This window comes from Eumetopias jubatus, unplaced genomic scaffold (assembly GCF_037043125.1).
Source record: "Eumetopias jubatus isolate StellerSeaLion01/CBP00866 unplaced genomic scaffold, mEumJub1_p1.0 scaffold_4, whole genome shotgun sequence".
NCBI classification, from domain to species: Eukaryota; Metazoa; Chordata; class Mammalia; order Carnivora; family Otariidae; genus Eumetopias; species Eumetopias jubatus.
Window position 1 is genome coordinate 93,265,423 of NW_028274810.1, and position 12,853 is coordinate 93,278,275.

Here is a 12,853-nt window from a genome sequence, read left to right on the forward strand (position 1 = left end):
AAATTAAAAAAAAAAAAAAGAAATGGTGGCTGGGGAAGCAAAAGGACCTGAGCAGGACTGGAGTTAAGAGCAGTCATTACCCTCTCAATTTATAGTCATTTGTATTTTCCTGAATTGCAAGCTTTAAATGCCCTTTCAGTGTTCAGATAGTCACACTTTTGGAAATTAAATTCTCCTACTTCATGGAATGCTGTTGTTTTTTTTTAAAGATTTTATTTATTTATTTGACAGCATGAGAGAGCATAAGCAGGGAGAGCAGCAGAGGGAGAGGGAGAAGCAGGCTTCCCGCCGAGCAGGGAGCCTAACGTGGGGCTCGTTCCTGGGACCCTGGGATCGTGACCCGAGCCGAAGGCAGATGCTTAACTGACTGAGCCACCCAGGCGCCCCTGGAATGCTGTTCTTGATGTGCATTAAGAATCCCTGCCCTCAGGGGCACCTGGTGGCTCAGTCAGTTAAGTGTCCGACTTGATTTCAGCTCAGGTCCTGATCTCTGTGTGGTGGGATTGGGCCTGTGTCAGGCTCTGTCTGCTTGAGATTCTGTCTTTGCTCCCCCACCTCTGTCTCTCACTCTATCTCTGAAATGTATAAATAAATCTTTAAAAAAAGAAAAAGAATCCCTGCCCTCAGATTTATCTTGAGAGAAGAGATTAAAGTGCTACCTGTTTGTGGAAGGTGTAACAGATGCTGAGTAGTGATTTAACCTGACTTGTAGTGACATGCTCCTGCTTTGTATCCCTTTTTCAGTTGTCATTTTGACTTGCAAGATTAGAAAGTGAATATGATGGGAAATGAAAACCTTATAATTGACATTGTTAGCTATTAAGCAATTAGCTAGTTCTTGGATGTAGTACTGCTATTGAAAGATCCATCAAAGCGATCTTAGTAATTGTGTTGACAGCTTGGGCAGTGGTGTATCTTTCTGCATTTGGGCTTGGCTTTAAAATAGTATGTGTCATTTTTTTCTCTCTTGTGATGAGTCCTCGTCCTTCCTGTCGCCTCCAGGTCCCACACTGGTTCAGAATTTACCATCCTGGGTGCAGGCTGTGTGTGAATCCTGGAACAACATCAACACCAATGAGTTTCCCAACATCGGATCCTGGGTGAGTGTCTGTTCTCAGAGTACAGAGGTGGAGTGCTAGCCATTCTGTGTTCTGTTCTTATTTCTTAGGTTGAAAGTATCTGCCAAGAGGTTTTGGTATGCTGCAATATATTTGCTATGGTTGAATCGATAACCAAAGGCTTGAATTACCAAATGGTACCCAGGTGGTGGTTTTGTTAAGAAATCTATGTTACTGTGTTATAAGACAGCCGTTTTATTATTCGCTCTGTTTCCTTGTCTTTCATACTGGGATGTGAAGGTTAATTGTATTAAATCTAAGGTGCCTGGCATAGTCTTTGGCTCCTGAAGTCTCAGTAAATATGAGCTATTTTCATTTTCTTTTTAGGAAGAATGTCAGGAACCTGCTCCTTTTGTCATAGTTTTCTAGGGTAGCTTTCAGGTTCTGGAGGCTGTTGGAAGACTGTGGAGTCTCCTGTCAGTTCACTTGACCTTTGTGTCTGCTCTGCTCAAATTATCTCTATTAACATATTATTCCCTTGTCACAGTTCTTTGTGAAAGTCAAGCATTATAATCTTGTTATCCCTGCTTTATAATTGTGACCTCTATTTACATCACCCGGAGCTATAGTGGAAGGATAATGAAGATATTTTGTTGGAGACTCTAATGCTTTGCAAAATATGCAAAATACACCTCCTTCTTAATTATTAGAGATAGTAGTTTTAGTGTTAAGTAGAATATATTCTAATTATTTGAAAACTGGTGTTGGGTATCTTAACTTTGTACAAACAGTTTAACTTTTTAGCTTTTTTTTTTTTAAGAGGAGAGAGGGGGAGGGGTGGAGGGAGAGGGAGAAAGAATCTCAAGCAGACTCCCTGCTGAGCACGGAGCCTGATGAGGGCTCCATCCCATGACCCTACTAAGATCATGAGCTGAGCTGAAACCAAGAATCAGACACTCAACTGATTGAGCCACCCAGGCGCCCGAGAGAGAGAATCTTAAGCAGGCTCCATCTCATGACCCTGAGATCATGACCTGAGCTGAAAACAAGAGTTGGATGCTCAACCAACTGAGCCACCCAGGCGCCCTTTAACTTTTTAAATTTTAAGTTACCTTTGTACTAGCTAAAAATTGTTAACTGCTTCTTTCGCTCTACCCCACTTTCCTTCCCAGGATGAGTAATAGTGTATACTGAGTAGAGCCATTGTCTAGAAACCACAGTGGGGTCTTAGTTTATGCCACTGGGTTCTTTTCCTCCCACGTGAGAATTTTTATCCCTGCTAGATAGACGGTCTGTCCATTCATGTCTGTTTTGCTTCCTTTCAGCGCAATGCCTTTGCTAATGACACCATCCCTTCGGAGAGTTACATCAGTGCTGTGCAGGCTGCTCACTTGGGGACTCTTTGTGGCCAAAGTCTGCCCCTGGCTGCTTCTCTGAAGCACACCCTCCTCTCACTGGTCAGGCTGACTGGAGATCTTATTGTGTTAGTATCTACTACGGAGCCCTGTGTGCTCTCTATTTCTGTGTTCCTTCGTAGCTAAAGGAATATGAAATTTATAATCGTGTAATAATGCTTTTCTTGTATGCTTCTGTAGCAAAGAGAGTCTGTTGTTTCAGAGTGTACTGTGAGCATTGATCTAGAATGTGATGTGAAAGGTAGCAGAATACCTCCTCCCCTCTGGCAGAAAAGGCCATCCAGGCTTTAAATCATACTGTAATTTTGAGGTGCTTTGGGTTGGAGTTTTAAGGTGGCAGTGATAGATTTCAAATCATGCATCTCCAGAATCCTCGTGGGAGTTAGCCTCTGCTCTTGTGGGGCCTGGGGCAGGCCAGGGAGGCACTGCTTTGTCTTCCTGTATGTAGGACCCGGGTGAAAGCCTCTATCACATCGCCTTAAAAGTGATCCACATTCCTGGCATGTGGATTTCCTGGCAGTTCTATGAAAGTTGTCTGGGATGGGTTTCTAGCTTAGGTTTCAGTTAATTTTCTTTTCTGAATATTACAAAAAATACATTTTATATTGTTAATTTAACATTTTAATAAATGGACTTCTCACGTGGAATGATTTTTATTTCTGATACAATAATGAAAAATAAAATTATGAAGTTGTATGATTACACCTATGTAAAAAAATATCAAGGGGAAAAAGACAGGAATAAAAGTCCTCCTCCCTCAGTACATGATTGAGTTGCCCTGTCCTTGCCTTTGCAGCTTTGTGGCGGGAGTATATTCACTAACATGGTTTCATTTTCTTTGCTGAAGTTGGTCCGATGAGATGAACCCGCCACAGGTAATTCGGACCCTTCTTCCCCTTCTTTTGGAGTCGAGCACTGAGAGTGTCGCTGAGATCAGTAGCAACTCCCTGGAGCGCATCCTGGGTCCTGCGGAGTCTGAGGAGTTCTTGGCTCGAGTGTATGAGAAACTGATCACTGGTTGTTACAACATTCTGGCCAATCATGCAGATCCCAATAGGTGAGCCTGATTGAGGGGGTGGTCAGGCTCCCGTGACCTCCTGCTGCTTCCAGCCGAATGTACCAGCGCTACCTTATGTCCTTAATTAATGGCTTATTGTGCTTTTTAACAGTTCTGTACTTGTGTGCATTTTATGTTCTTGTGGACGTGCCCAAAAGGTTATTTGGATTCCGCTTTTATGATTGTGAGGAATCAATCTTGAGAAAGTGGAATGGTTCAGATTTGGAAACTTTAAGTAATTGAACAGGTGCTTATCAAGCGCCTTACTTGATGCAATGAACTGTACAAAGAGCTTCGTAGAATTTCTAATATTTTTAGAACCATGCCTCTGAGATGGGTGGTGGGGTCAAACCATTGTTTGACTTTGGTAGTTTAGGCTGTTAGTGATGTGGGCGAGCCCTTAAGAGCAGCAGAGTGAGTTGCAGCTTTGTCCCACTGAGAACCGTACTAATGAAGAGTCCAAGTATGGACATTGCTGGCTTTTTGTTGTTGACTCCAGAGTTTCATCAGGCATTTCTTTTTTTTTTTCTTTTCCTCCCTCCCTCCCTTCCCTTTCTTTCTTCTTTCTTTCCTCTCTCTCTCTCTCTCTCCCCCCCTTCCTTTCTCATCCTTCCTTCCTTCTTTCCTTCCTTCCTTCCTTCCTATTTATCTGTCTATAATTTGAAACAGCAGCAATGATTCTTTGAACTCTTAGCCATTGACTATATCCTTTAAGGCTTTAGGAACTTTTTTGTTTCGTTATAGTTTAATGTGTTAGATACGTACTGAGCTCCTGTGTAGCCAGGCTTTATGCTAAGCTTTGAAAAAAAAATTTTTTTAAAGATTTTATTTACTTATCTGACAGAGATAGAACACAAGCGGGGGGAGAGACAGGCAGAGGGAGAGGGAGAAGCAGGCTCCCTGCTGAGCAGGGACTCTGATGTGGGGCTCGATCCCAGGACCCCGGGATCATGACCTGAGCCGAAGGCAGATGCTTAACTGACTGAGCCACCCAGGCGCCCCTTAATGCTAAGCTTTGAAAAAAAAAATTGAATATTGCCCTTAAGGTTTAGTCATAAACGTCGGATTTTTAAAAATCAGTTTTAGGAAGACATTGAAACATATTATTTCTGGTAGTTAATTTTTCTTTTGATCCTCAGTGGACTGGATGAATCCATCTTGGAGGAATGTCTCCAATATTTGGAGAAGCAACTGGAGAGCAGCCAGGCTCGTAAAGCTATGGAGGAATTTTTCTCTGATAGGTGAGCCGTATTTTGTTTTACTCAGTGAACATTTTTTGAATGTCTCCTGAAGTCATTTGGTAATTTTTTCTCAGGGAACGCTTAACACCTGCTTTAAGTGTTTGTACCGTGGGGAGGACTTAGATTAATTGCTGATCCTTTAGGTTTTTGATGAGGGGTTGATTTCATGAACACCTAGGGTCGTTGACTGACAAGTGACCAGTCCCCCGAAGGGAGATGACATCGTGAAGAAATAGAAGCGGATGCCTTTTTATGTGAGGCTTAATGTGATTCTCTCCTTTTTTACCTCTTCTGCCTCCCAGTGGAGAACTCGTGCAAATCATGATGGCAACAGCCAATGAGAACCTCTCTGCTAAATTCTGTAACCGAGTTCTGAAATTCTTCACCAAACTCTTCCAGCTGAGTGAGTGACAGCTTTTAGTAATCTTCTTATGGGAACTTTGATGTCCAGCTAATACTGTGCATATTTTCTGCCCGAGTATAACTACCTAGTAACAAGTGCAGAGAATCCCTGCAAGGAAGTTGGGAAGGCAGTTGGAAACTTGCCCAAAGCCTTTCCTTCCCCCTTTCCTGGCTCCTAGTTGGCACCTTCCCTCTTGCCCCTCACCCTCCGTCATTGACCGCAGCCTCTTGGTCTGTTCTAGCTGAGAAGAGCCCAAACCCGAGCCTTCTGCATCTCTGTGGCTCTCTGGCACAGCTGGCTTGCGTGGAGCCCGTGCGCCTCCAGGCCTGGCTCACCCGCATGACTGCGTCACCCCCCAAAGACTCTGACCAGCTGGATGTGATTCAGGAGAACCGGCAGCTGTTGCAGCTGTTGACTACATACATTGTTCGGGAAAACAGGTAGAACACATGCATTTGAGTCACATGTCCCTAAGAGCCCCAGATGAACGTTGACAGCATTTGCAGCGTCCTTTCCTTCGGGCATTGGTCCTTAGCATTTTGAGCAACTCCGGAGCTCCCCTCGCTAGACTTAAGGAATCTGGTAGAGCTCCTTAATTTCTCCTGTGGAAAAACTTTTGCAGTGACTGGGCCTGTCAATTGTCACATGGGTAAATGTTTTGTGCTCTAATAGCTGAAGTCCAAAATTGCATATTTTTGGAGTGGGGAGAAAGGGGGCAGGGAGAGTCATGTATTTAATGTTTAATTTTCAGTGTCTCTTACTTTTATAAATTTAGAAGTACGGTCAGATTCCTGTTGTTTACTTACTAATTTGCTGTTTCTTTTCTACCAGCCAAGTTGGGGAAGGTGTGTGTGCTGTGCTTCTGGGCACCCTGATCCCCATGGCAACAGAGATGTTGGCCAACGGTGATGGGACTGGTTTCCCTGAACTCATGGTTGTGATGGCCACACTGGCCAGTGCAGGTCAAGGTGCTGGCCATCTTCAGCTTCACAATGCTGCTGTGGACTGGCTGAGTAGATGGTAAGATGGTGATATTGGAGGGGCCTATCTATAGGTGCAGCATTCCTCTTAGAGAAAAGGCGGATGGATAATGAATTACAAGTTATTTTTTTTGTAGCTTGGAGTGAGTATAAAAGAACTTGAGTCTACTTTTTTATTGGGGATTGAGGGAGTAGTGTGTAACTGTTCACTTGAGACTCAATCTTTGTTACATTCTTGGTAGGGTTTCCTGTTCATTATCCCTAGGAGAAGTCTTAGGGAAAGTGTATCAAGTGTCAGTGATAAGACTAGAGCCACCCACACCTCAGTGTTTTCTAAGAATGCCTTTGCTTCCCAGTGTCACAAATTGATGCAGGATTCATGAAAACTGCTTCCTTTTCTTTGGTTCCTTAGATGATTTTTGTGTCTCCCCTGTCCCCCCCCCCCTTTTTTTTTTTCCTTTGGGACAGCAAGAAATACCTATCACAGAAGAATGTGGTTGAAAAACTGAATGCCAATGTAATGCATGGAAAGGTAAGCAAAGTGCAGCATGACAGCAATCAGAGAGTGATGATTCTTCTTTGTGATCACATAGAAGGCTCTCCTTTTCCCTGGCTTCTGGCCCTGGCCACCTTGTGTACAATTTCAAAGCCCTAGGAGTTTGTAATGTGAACTGCATGCCCTCAGGCCTCTGCTGGGTTGTGAGGAGTGATGGGGGGAGATAACAGGGTAAACAAAAAACATCCAGCTGAATCCTTAAAACCTAGTGAATTCTTGCTGTTTTTTAGACCTTGTATGCTGTAGAAAATTGTCCCCTGCTCCTGCATTGGAACTGTGTATTCTGAGTAGGTGGTATATGGGGTCACCGACTAACTTCTTTGCTCTAGTTCACTTACTAGAATTGTTTAATTTACTTGAAGGTTCAGGTCACTGCTGTGAAGAACGGTTTTAAACTGACAGGAATCTTGCATGCAGGCATTCTTCTCCTCCTCTTGCCCCACCATGAACCTGACATAGGTGGCTAAGAGCAGCTAACTGACCTCTGAGACCCAGCACTGTACCATTCATGTCTTCTTCCTTTCTTGCTGGTTTTTGTCCTCTCAGCTCTGAACTATCAGAGTGCAGAGGGAAGGAACTTAGAAATATGAGGCCTTGATGCCAGGCTCCTGGGATTTTAGGCAAACATGAGCAGTGGTTTGCTGGAAAATTTCGCTTGATTTCTGAAGCTATTCCTCCCTGCTCCTCCCTCCCTCCCTAAATTTAAAACCCAGTAACGTAACTGTCTTTCAATAATGGTTAAAAAAAATGCTATTGGTAGGAAAAAAGCCAATGAGAGCCCATTCATATTTTTAATCTAGTCTTTTTATTGTATTGAGGTATTCTTGACATGTAACACTATTATTTTCAGGTGTACAGCATAATGATTCGATGTTTGTGTAGGTTGTGAAGTGATCACCACAATAAGGCTCGTTAACATCTGTCTCTGTACATAGTTATAAAATGTTTTTTTCTTGTACTGAGGACTTTTAAGACCTATTCTCTTAGTGACTTTCAAACATGCAATACAATATATTGTTAACTATTGTCTCCATGCTGTGCATTATATCCATGTGACTTATTTTATAAATGGAAGGTTGTATCTTTTGAACCCCCCTTCATCCATTCTCCACCCACCCCCTGCTCCTGCCTCTGGCAACCACTGTTCTTCTTGAATGGTTTTTGCCTCCAATTCTACTCTGTTTTCCTGATTTCATTTTTACCTCATTTTACAACATTTTGTAGAGGGTTGTCTTCCTGATTGAGAATGAATGAATCACATTAATTCAGCCCAGTGTATTGACTGCTACATGCGGTCACAGTGCTCAGAGCTGAGGAAATAGGTAATTAAAATGTTTTTTTTGTCTGCTTTTATACCAAGTCTCTGATCTTGAGCTTTATTGAGGAGAGTTTGAGAAAACAAAGTATACAGTAATCAAATATGGAGAACTGGTTTTTGTGGTGTGATGGTGGTCTTTTCTTCTAGCATGTGATAGTCCTGGAGTGCACATGCCACATTATGTCTTACTTGGCTGATGTCACCAATGCCCTGAGCCAGAGTAATGGTCAAGGCCCAAGTCACCTCTCGGTGGATGGGGAGGAGCGGGCCATTGAGGTGGACTCAGACTGGGTGGAGGAGTTGGCAGTGGAAGAGGAAGACTCCCAGGCTGAGGATTCAGTAAGTACCACGTCATCATCCACGCAACCATGCCAGGTTATTAACGGCTGACGGGCACTGACAGAGCTCATGCTAACAAGCCTTTGGCCCTCTTTTCTAGCCCCTGTGAGCTTCAAAACTCTCCCACTCCTGTCTGCTTTCTCCCACTTTATATGACTAATGCCAGACTGATTTTCCAGGTCTGCAGAGCAAGCTGTAGGGATCTGATCTCTTAGGGAAGGGACTGTTTAATAAGCACATGGCTTCTTCCATGCAGAGTCACTTACTCTGCAGTTGTTCAGTTTTTGTATCCTAAATGGAGTCTCAGGGATGATTTCTTCATGGGGATGGTGTGAGCTCCCTTACAGAGAAAGCTTAAGATTTCTTTTATTTATTTATTTTAAAGATTTATTTATTTGAGAGAGAGATGGGGAGAGGGAGGGCGAGCATATGTGAGCAGGGGGAGGGGCAGAGGGAGAGGAAGAGAGAGAGAGAGCCCCAAGCAGACTCCCTGCTGAGCACAGAGCCTGATGCGGGGCTTGACCCCACACCCCTGAGATCATGACCTGAGCCAAAACTAAGAGACGCTCAACCGACTGAGCCACCCTGGCACCCCTAGATTTTTTTTTTTTTTCTAATCATAAAACCTTAAGCTCTCACCTGGAATTGTAGCATGTTTATAGCCTGCAGATAATTTCAAGGAGTAAGTTTTACTGGTCATTTATGAATCGACTGTTTATTCTCTGTAGGCCTGTGTAGAAGGGTATATTTCTGATTAAAAAGATTTATTATCTTTGAAGGACGAAGATTCTCTTTGCAATAAACTCTGCACTTTCACGATCACTCAGAAAGAATTCATGAATCAGCATTGGTAAGAGTAGTTCTTTCTTCCAGGTGAGGATTTGTTGGTCCTTGGACTGTTGGCGCAGCTGGGCTCATTTACTCATTCTTGTTCTTTGTAGGTACCACTGTCACACCTGTAAAATGGTAGATGGGGTAGGTGTGTGCACAGTTTGTGCCAAGGTGTGCCACAAGGATCATGAGATTTCCTATGCCAAATATGGTTCCTTCTTCTGTGACTGTGGAGCCAAGGAAGATGGCAGCTGTTTGGTGAGAGTTTGGAACATTTGCTGGGCTAGGAAGGGTGACTTGTTAGTGACATGGGAATGCTGAAGCCAAACTGGGAAATTGCCATGTCACCTTCTTGGTAGCCCAGGTCTAGGAGTAAGTTCTGGGTCTGTCACTGATCATGGCCTAAGCCACTTCACTTAAAATGTTAGAACTTTCAGGGTCCTTAAAAATCTTGCAGTTTTTTTTTTCTAAGACCTGCCACAGTTTCAGATACTGTTATTAAGACCTGTGGCTGTGAGTGGTGAAGTATTAGCTATTAGGTGGGTACCATGAAGATCAGAATTCAGGTGGTTGGATATCATTTAAATGGTTGGCCGATTTCTCCTCCGGGTCTGCATTTCCCACCAAGATCTCAGGCAGCACTTCATCTGTGTTTGTGGTTTGAGCTTTGGGCTTCTGACATTTTCTGTCCCTAGGCACTGGTGAAGCGAACTCCCAGCAGTGGCATGAGCTCCACCATGAAGGAGTCAGCCTTTCAGAGTGAACCCAGGGTTTCCGAGAGTCTGGTGCGCCACACCAGCACATCTCCAGCGGACAAGGCCAAGGTCACCATCAGCGACGGAAAGGTTGCCGACGAAGAGAAGCCCAAGAAGAGCAGCCTGTGCCGTACAGTGGAGGGCTGCCGGGAGGAACTGCAGAACCAGGTGGGGGTTCCAGTGGAGCCTGGGACGCTGGGTGGAGTGCGGAGCTGGGCCAGCTGGTTCCTGAGCGAGCCATACGCAAGGCTCTCCTTGCAGTGCCCCTAGTAGTGGGGCTGAGGGACGTTTTCTCCTTTCTCTGAGTTTACTCATTTTCATGGGATGGATCTGAGTAGGGCCTGTTGTCAGCCCCTGCCTCACAGGGAGGGATTTGGGACTGAGGAGCAATGGGGGGGTTTGAGGGAGGGTGTATTTTAGTTGTGTAATACTCTAGAACACCTTCCTTGGCCAGTGTTCCTCATTTGAAGCACAGAATACAGGAAGTCATTTACACGATTGTTTTCTCAGTTTTCTCAAGGATGGCACGTAACTAGAACAATTTTACATGCATAAGAGAGAATTCAGCTAATCCTGTGTGATGGGTGTATTCTAGCATTAGGGTGTCTACATGGGATTCCTGGTTTTGAAAGATTGCCCTAGAATTTGTAGCACGAATCCAATATTATCGAAAGGAAGAGATATGGCTAGAAAATAAAATTGGAAGTGTGGAAACTGGATTCTAGATTCTGAAGGTAGTTATTGGCAAGATTTATTATGATGAGTATGACCCATTTTATTTCTTTTTTTTTTTTTCACTTGTGTATTTGGATTTTTCTCAGGCCAATTTCTCCTTCGCTCCTCTCGTGTTAGACATGCTCAGTTTCCTCATGGATGCCATTCAGACCAACTTTCAGCAGGCTTCAGCTGTGGGGAGCAGCAGCCGGGCCCAGCAAGCCCTCCGGGAGCTGCATACCGTGGACAAGGTGGTTGAGATGACAGATCAGCTGATGGTGAGTGTGGCAAGAGCAGCACATTTGCTGAGATGCCAAGGTGTGCTGGATGCTCTGAAGAGTATCCTTAGGACAGCCAGTCCCTAGCTAGCCAGCGGGGAGATCCATGTGTGAGGTGTGTCTTCAAAGGAAGACACAAAAGGTCCTTTGGGCCAACTCAGTGACTAAGTTCCCTTTTCAGTTCATAAGAATATATGAACCCCCAAGATGTGAGGAACAACATCTGAGGGCAATTATACTAGTTAGAAATTTTTTCCGTATATAAAGCAGGAGACCTAAGGTGCCCCTGGCTTGCAAAAATCGTATTTGTCGTCTTCTGCTTATAGCCCTTCTCTTTAGTTCTTCATGAGAAATGGCTTAGAAGTTGTTAAGTCATTATCCACTTTAAAACCTGTTGCTTAGCACCGAGAATAGGAGTTCTGGTGTGTTCTGCCTGTCAGGTTTAGCAGTGGTGTGAAATAGTGGAAACCAGCCTAAAGGGTCTGTGCTTCTGAAAGGAAAGTGTACAAATGAATGAGGTATAGGAGTAGATCTCATAAGGAGACTGTTTTTAAGGGAAAAATATTCCCTCAGAAATACACACACGTTACATACATACAGATATTCTGATATTTTAGTAAAAATGAGTCACAGTTTTACAGTAGTGGCTTTTAGACTTTGAGCTGTCAAAGATGAAGCGAGTAAGTATTGGGGTGATGTTGGGGCTCCATAAAGTTGCCGACTCGGTTTTGCCAGGTCAGATCAATGAAAAACATTCCACCTGTTATCACCATCATTTGACTTAAAAAGGCATATTAATATTTCAAGAAGCCAGTACTTTTGTATTAATTAAATTTAGCTTTGTGGAACATTCACTCCGTTGTTCTTAGTCGGATTAACAAAGTAACTGAGAGGCTCACCTTAAGTGTTCATGGATTGGAGACTGGCATCTGTGGGTTTTGAACGACTACATTATGCAGTGTCTTGGTCCCATGAATAGTGGGTGGGTCCACTTGATCTCTGGCTTACTACTGCCTGTCCTCTGCTTCCTTGTTTGCCAGGTGCCCACCTTAGGCTCCCAGGAGGGCGCCTTTGAGAATGTTCGGATGAGTTACAGCGGCGACCAGGGCCAGACTATCCGACAGCTCATTGGCGCCCACGTGCTCCGGCGGGTGGCTATGTGCGTGCTCTCTTCCCCGCACGGGCGCCGCCAGCATCTGGCTGTCAGCCACGAGAAGGGGAAGGTGGGTTCCTAGTTTTTTCCTCCTCACGTTAGGTCATGTTTGTCTTAGGTGCTGAACAAAACAGATAGATGACTATACTCAGATTGGCCCTCTGGGAGAAAGTCTTTTGGGTTCCAAGAACGCTTTATGGGACAGAGCTCAATGAGCTTTTCTACCCCGACTCTGAGTTCATTGGTTAGACTTAGGAGTAATGTGACTACAACAAAGTTCCTGCTTCTGATGAGTAGTTTCTTACTCAAAACCTATCCTTCAAGCCTTCAGGAAAAGATAATGACTAGCGATTATCTAGGACAGCGTGGCTTCCAGGCTTGGTGTGGTTTGGTCATGCTGGAGGCAGGGCACAAGCCAAGAAATGTGTCTTCATGGGAAGACACAGTGTTCCTTATTTAGTTCTTTCCTGTCCTCCTGGCCCACTACGGACACAGGGAAGCTTACGTCGTTTTAGAGAACCAGTGGAAGTTGGAAGGGTGGCACGTATCTCAACATCTTTCTGTATTCTGGCTTCTTCATCACTAGTGAAGTTGTTTTAACTTAAGTGGAAAACAAACTAGGAATCTGGTAAGTCTATAAGGTCCCTCTAAAATACTTCAAAACAAAACAAAACTTTGTATAGAAAACTAGAAAGGATGATAGTACATAGGGAGTGGATAATTATTTTCATGAACTGTGTATAAAGAGCTGGTTT

At 44.0% G+C, this 12,853-nt stretch overlaps 1 protein-coding gene across 3 annotated transcripts in view; it reads left to right on the plus strand.

The window, feature by feature from the left end:
• The window catches only part of UBR4 (ubiquitin protein ligase E3 component n-recognin 4), a 130,792-nt gene that overhangs the window by 36,823 nt on the left and 81,116 nt on the right, over positions 1-12,853 (plus strand). For all 3 annotated transcript variants that reach the window (XM_028108295.2, XM_028108297.2, XM_028108296.2), the window contains exons 27-40: positions 1,003-1,100; positions 2,384-2,541; positions 3,321-3,530; positions 4,670-4,771; positions 5,074-5,174; positions 5,416-5,614; positions 6,006-6,194; positions 6,623-6,686; positions 8,176-8,367; positions 9,147-9,217; positions 9,309-9,456; positions 9,894-10,121; positions 10,775-10,945; positions 11,986-12,168. In XM_028108295.2, the coding sequence (XP_027964096.1) occupies positions 1,003-1,100; positions 2,384-2,541; positions 3,321-3,530; positions 4,670-4,771; positions 5,074-5,174; positions 5,416-5,614; positions 6,006-6,194; positions 6,623-6,686; positions 8,176-8,367; positions 9,147-9,217; positions 9,309-9,456; positions 9,894-10,121; positions 10,775-10,945; positions 11,986-12,168 (2,114 nt within the window). The remainder of the gene's footprint in view (positions 1-1,002; positions 1,101-2,383; positions 2,542-3,320; positions 3,531-4,669; positions 4,772-5,073; positions 5,175-5,415; positions 5,615-6,005; positions 6,195-6,622; positions 6,687-8,175; positions 8,368-9,146; positions 9,218-9,308; positions 9,457-9,893; positions 10,122-10,774; positions 10,946-11,985; positions 12,169-12,853) is intronic.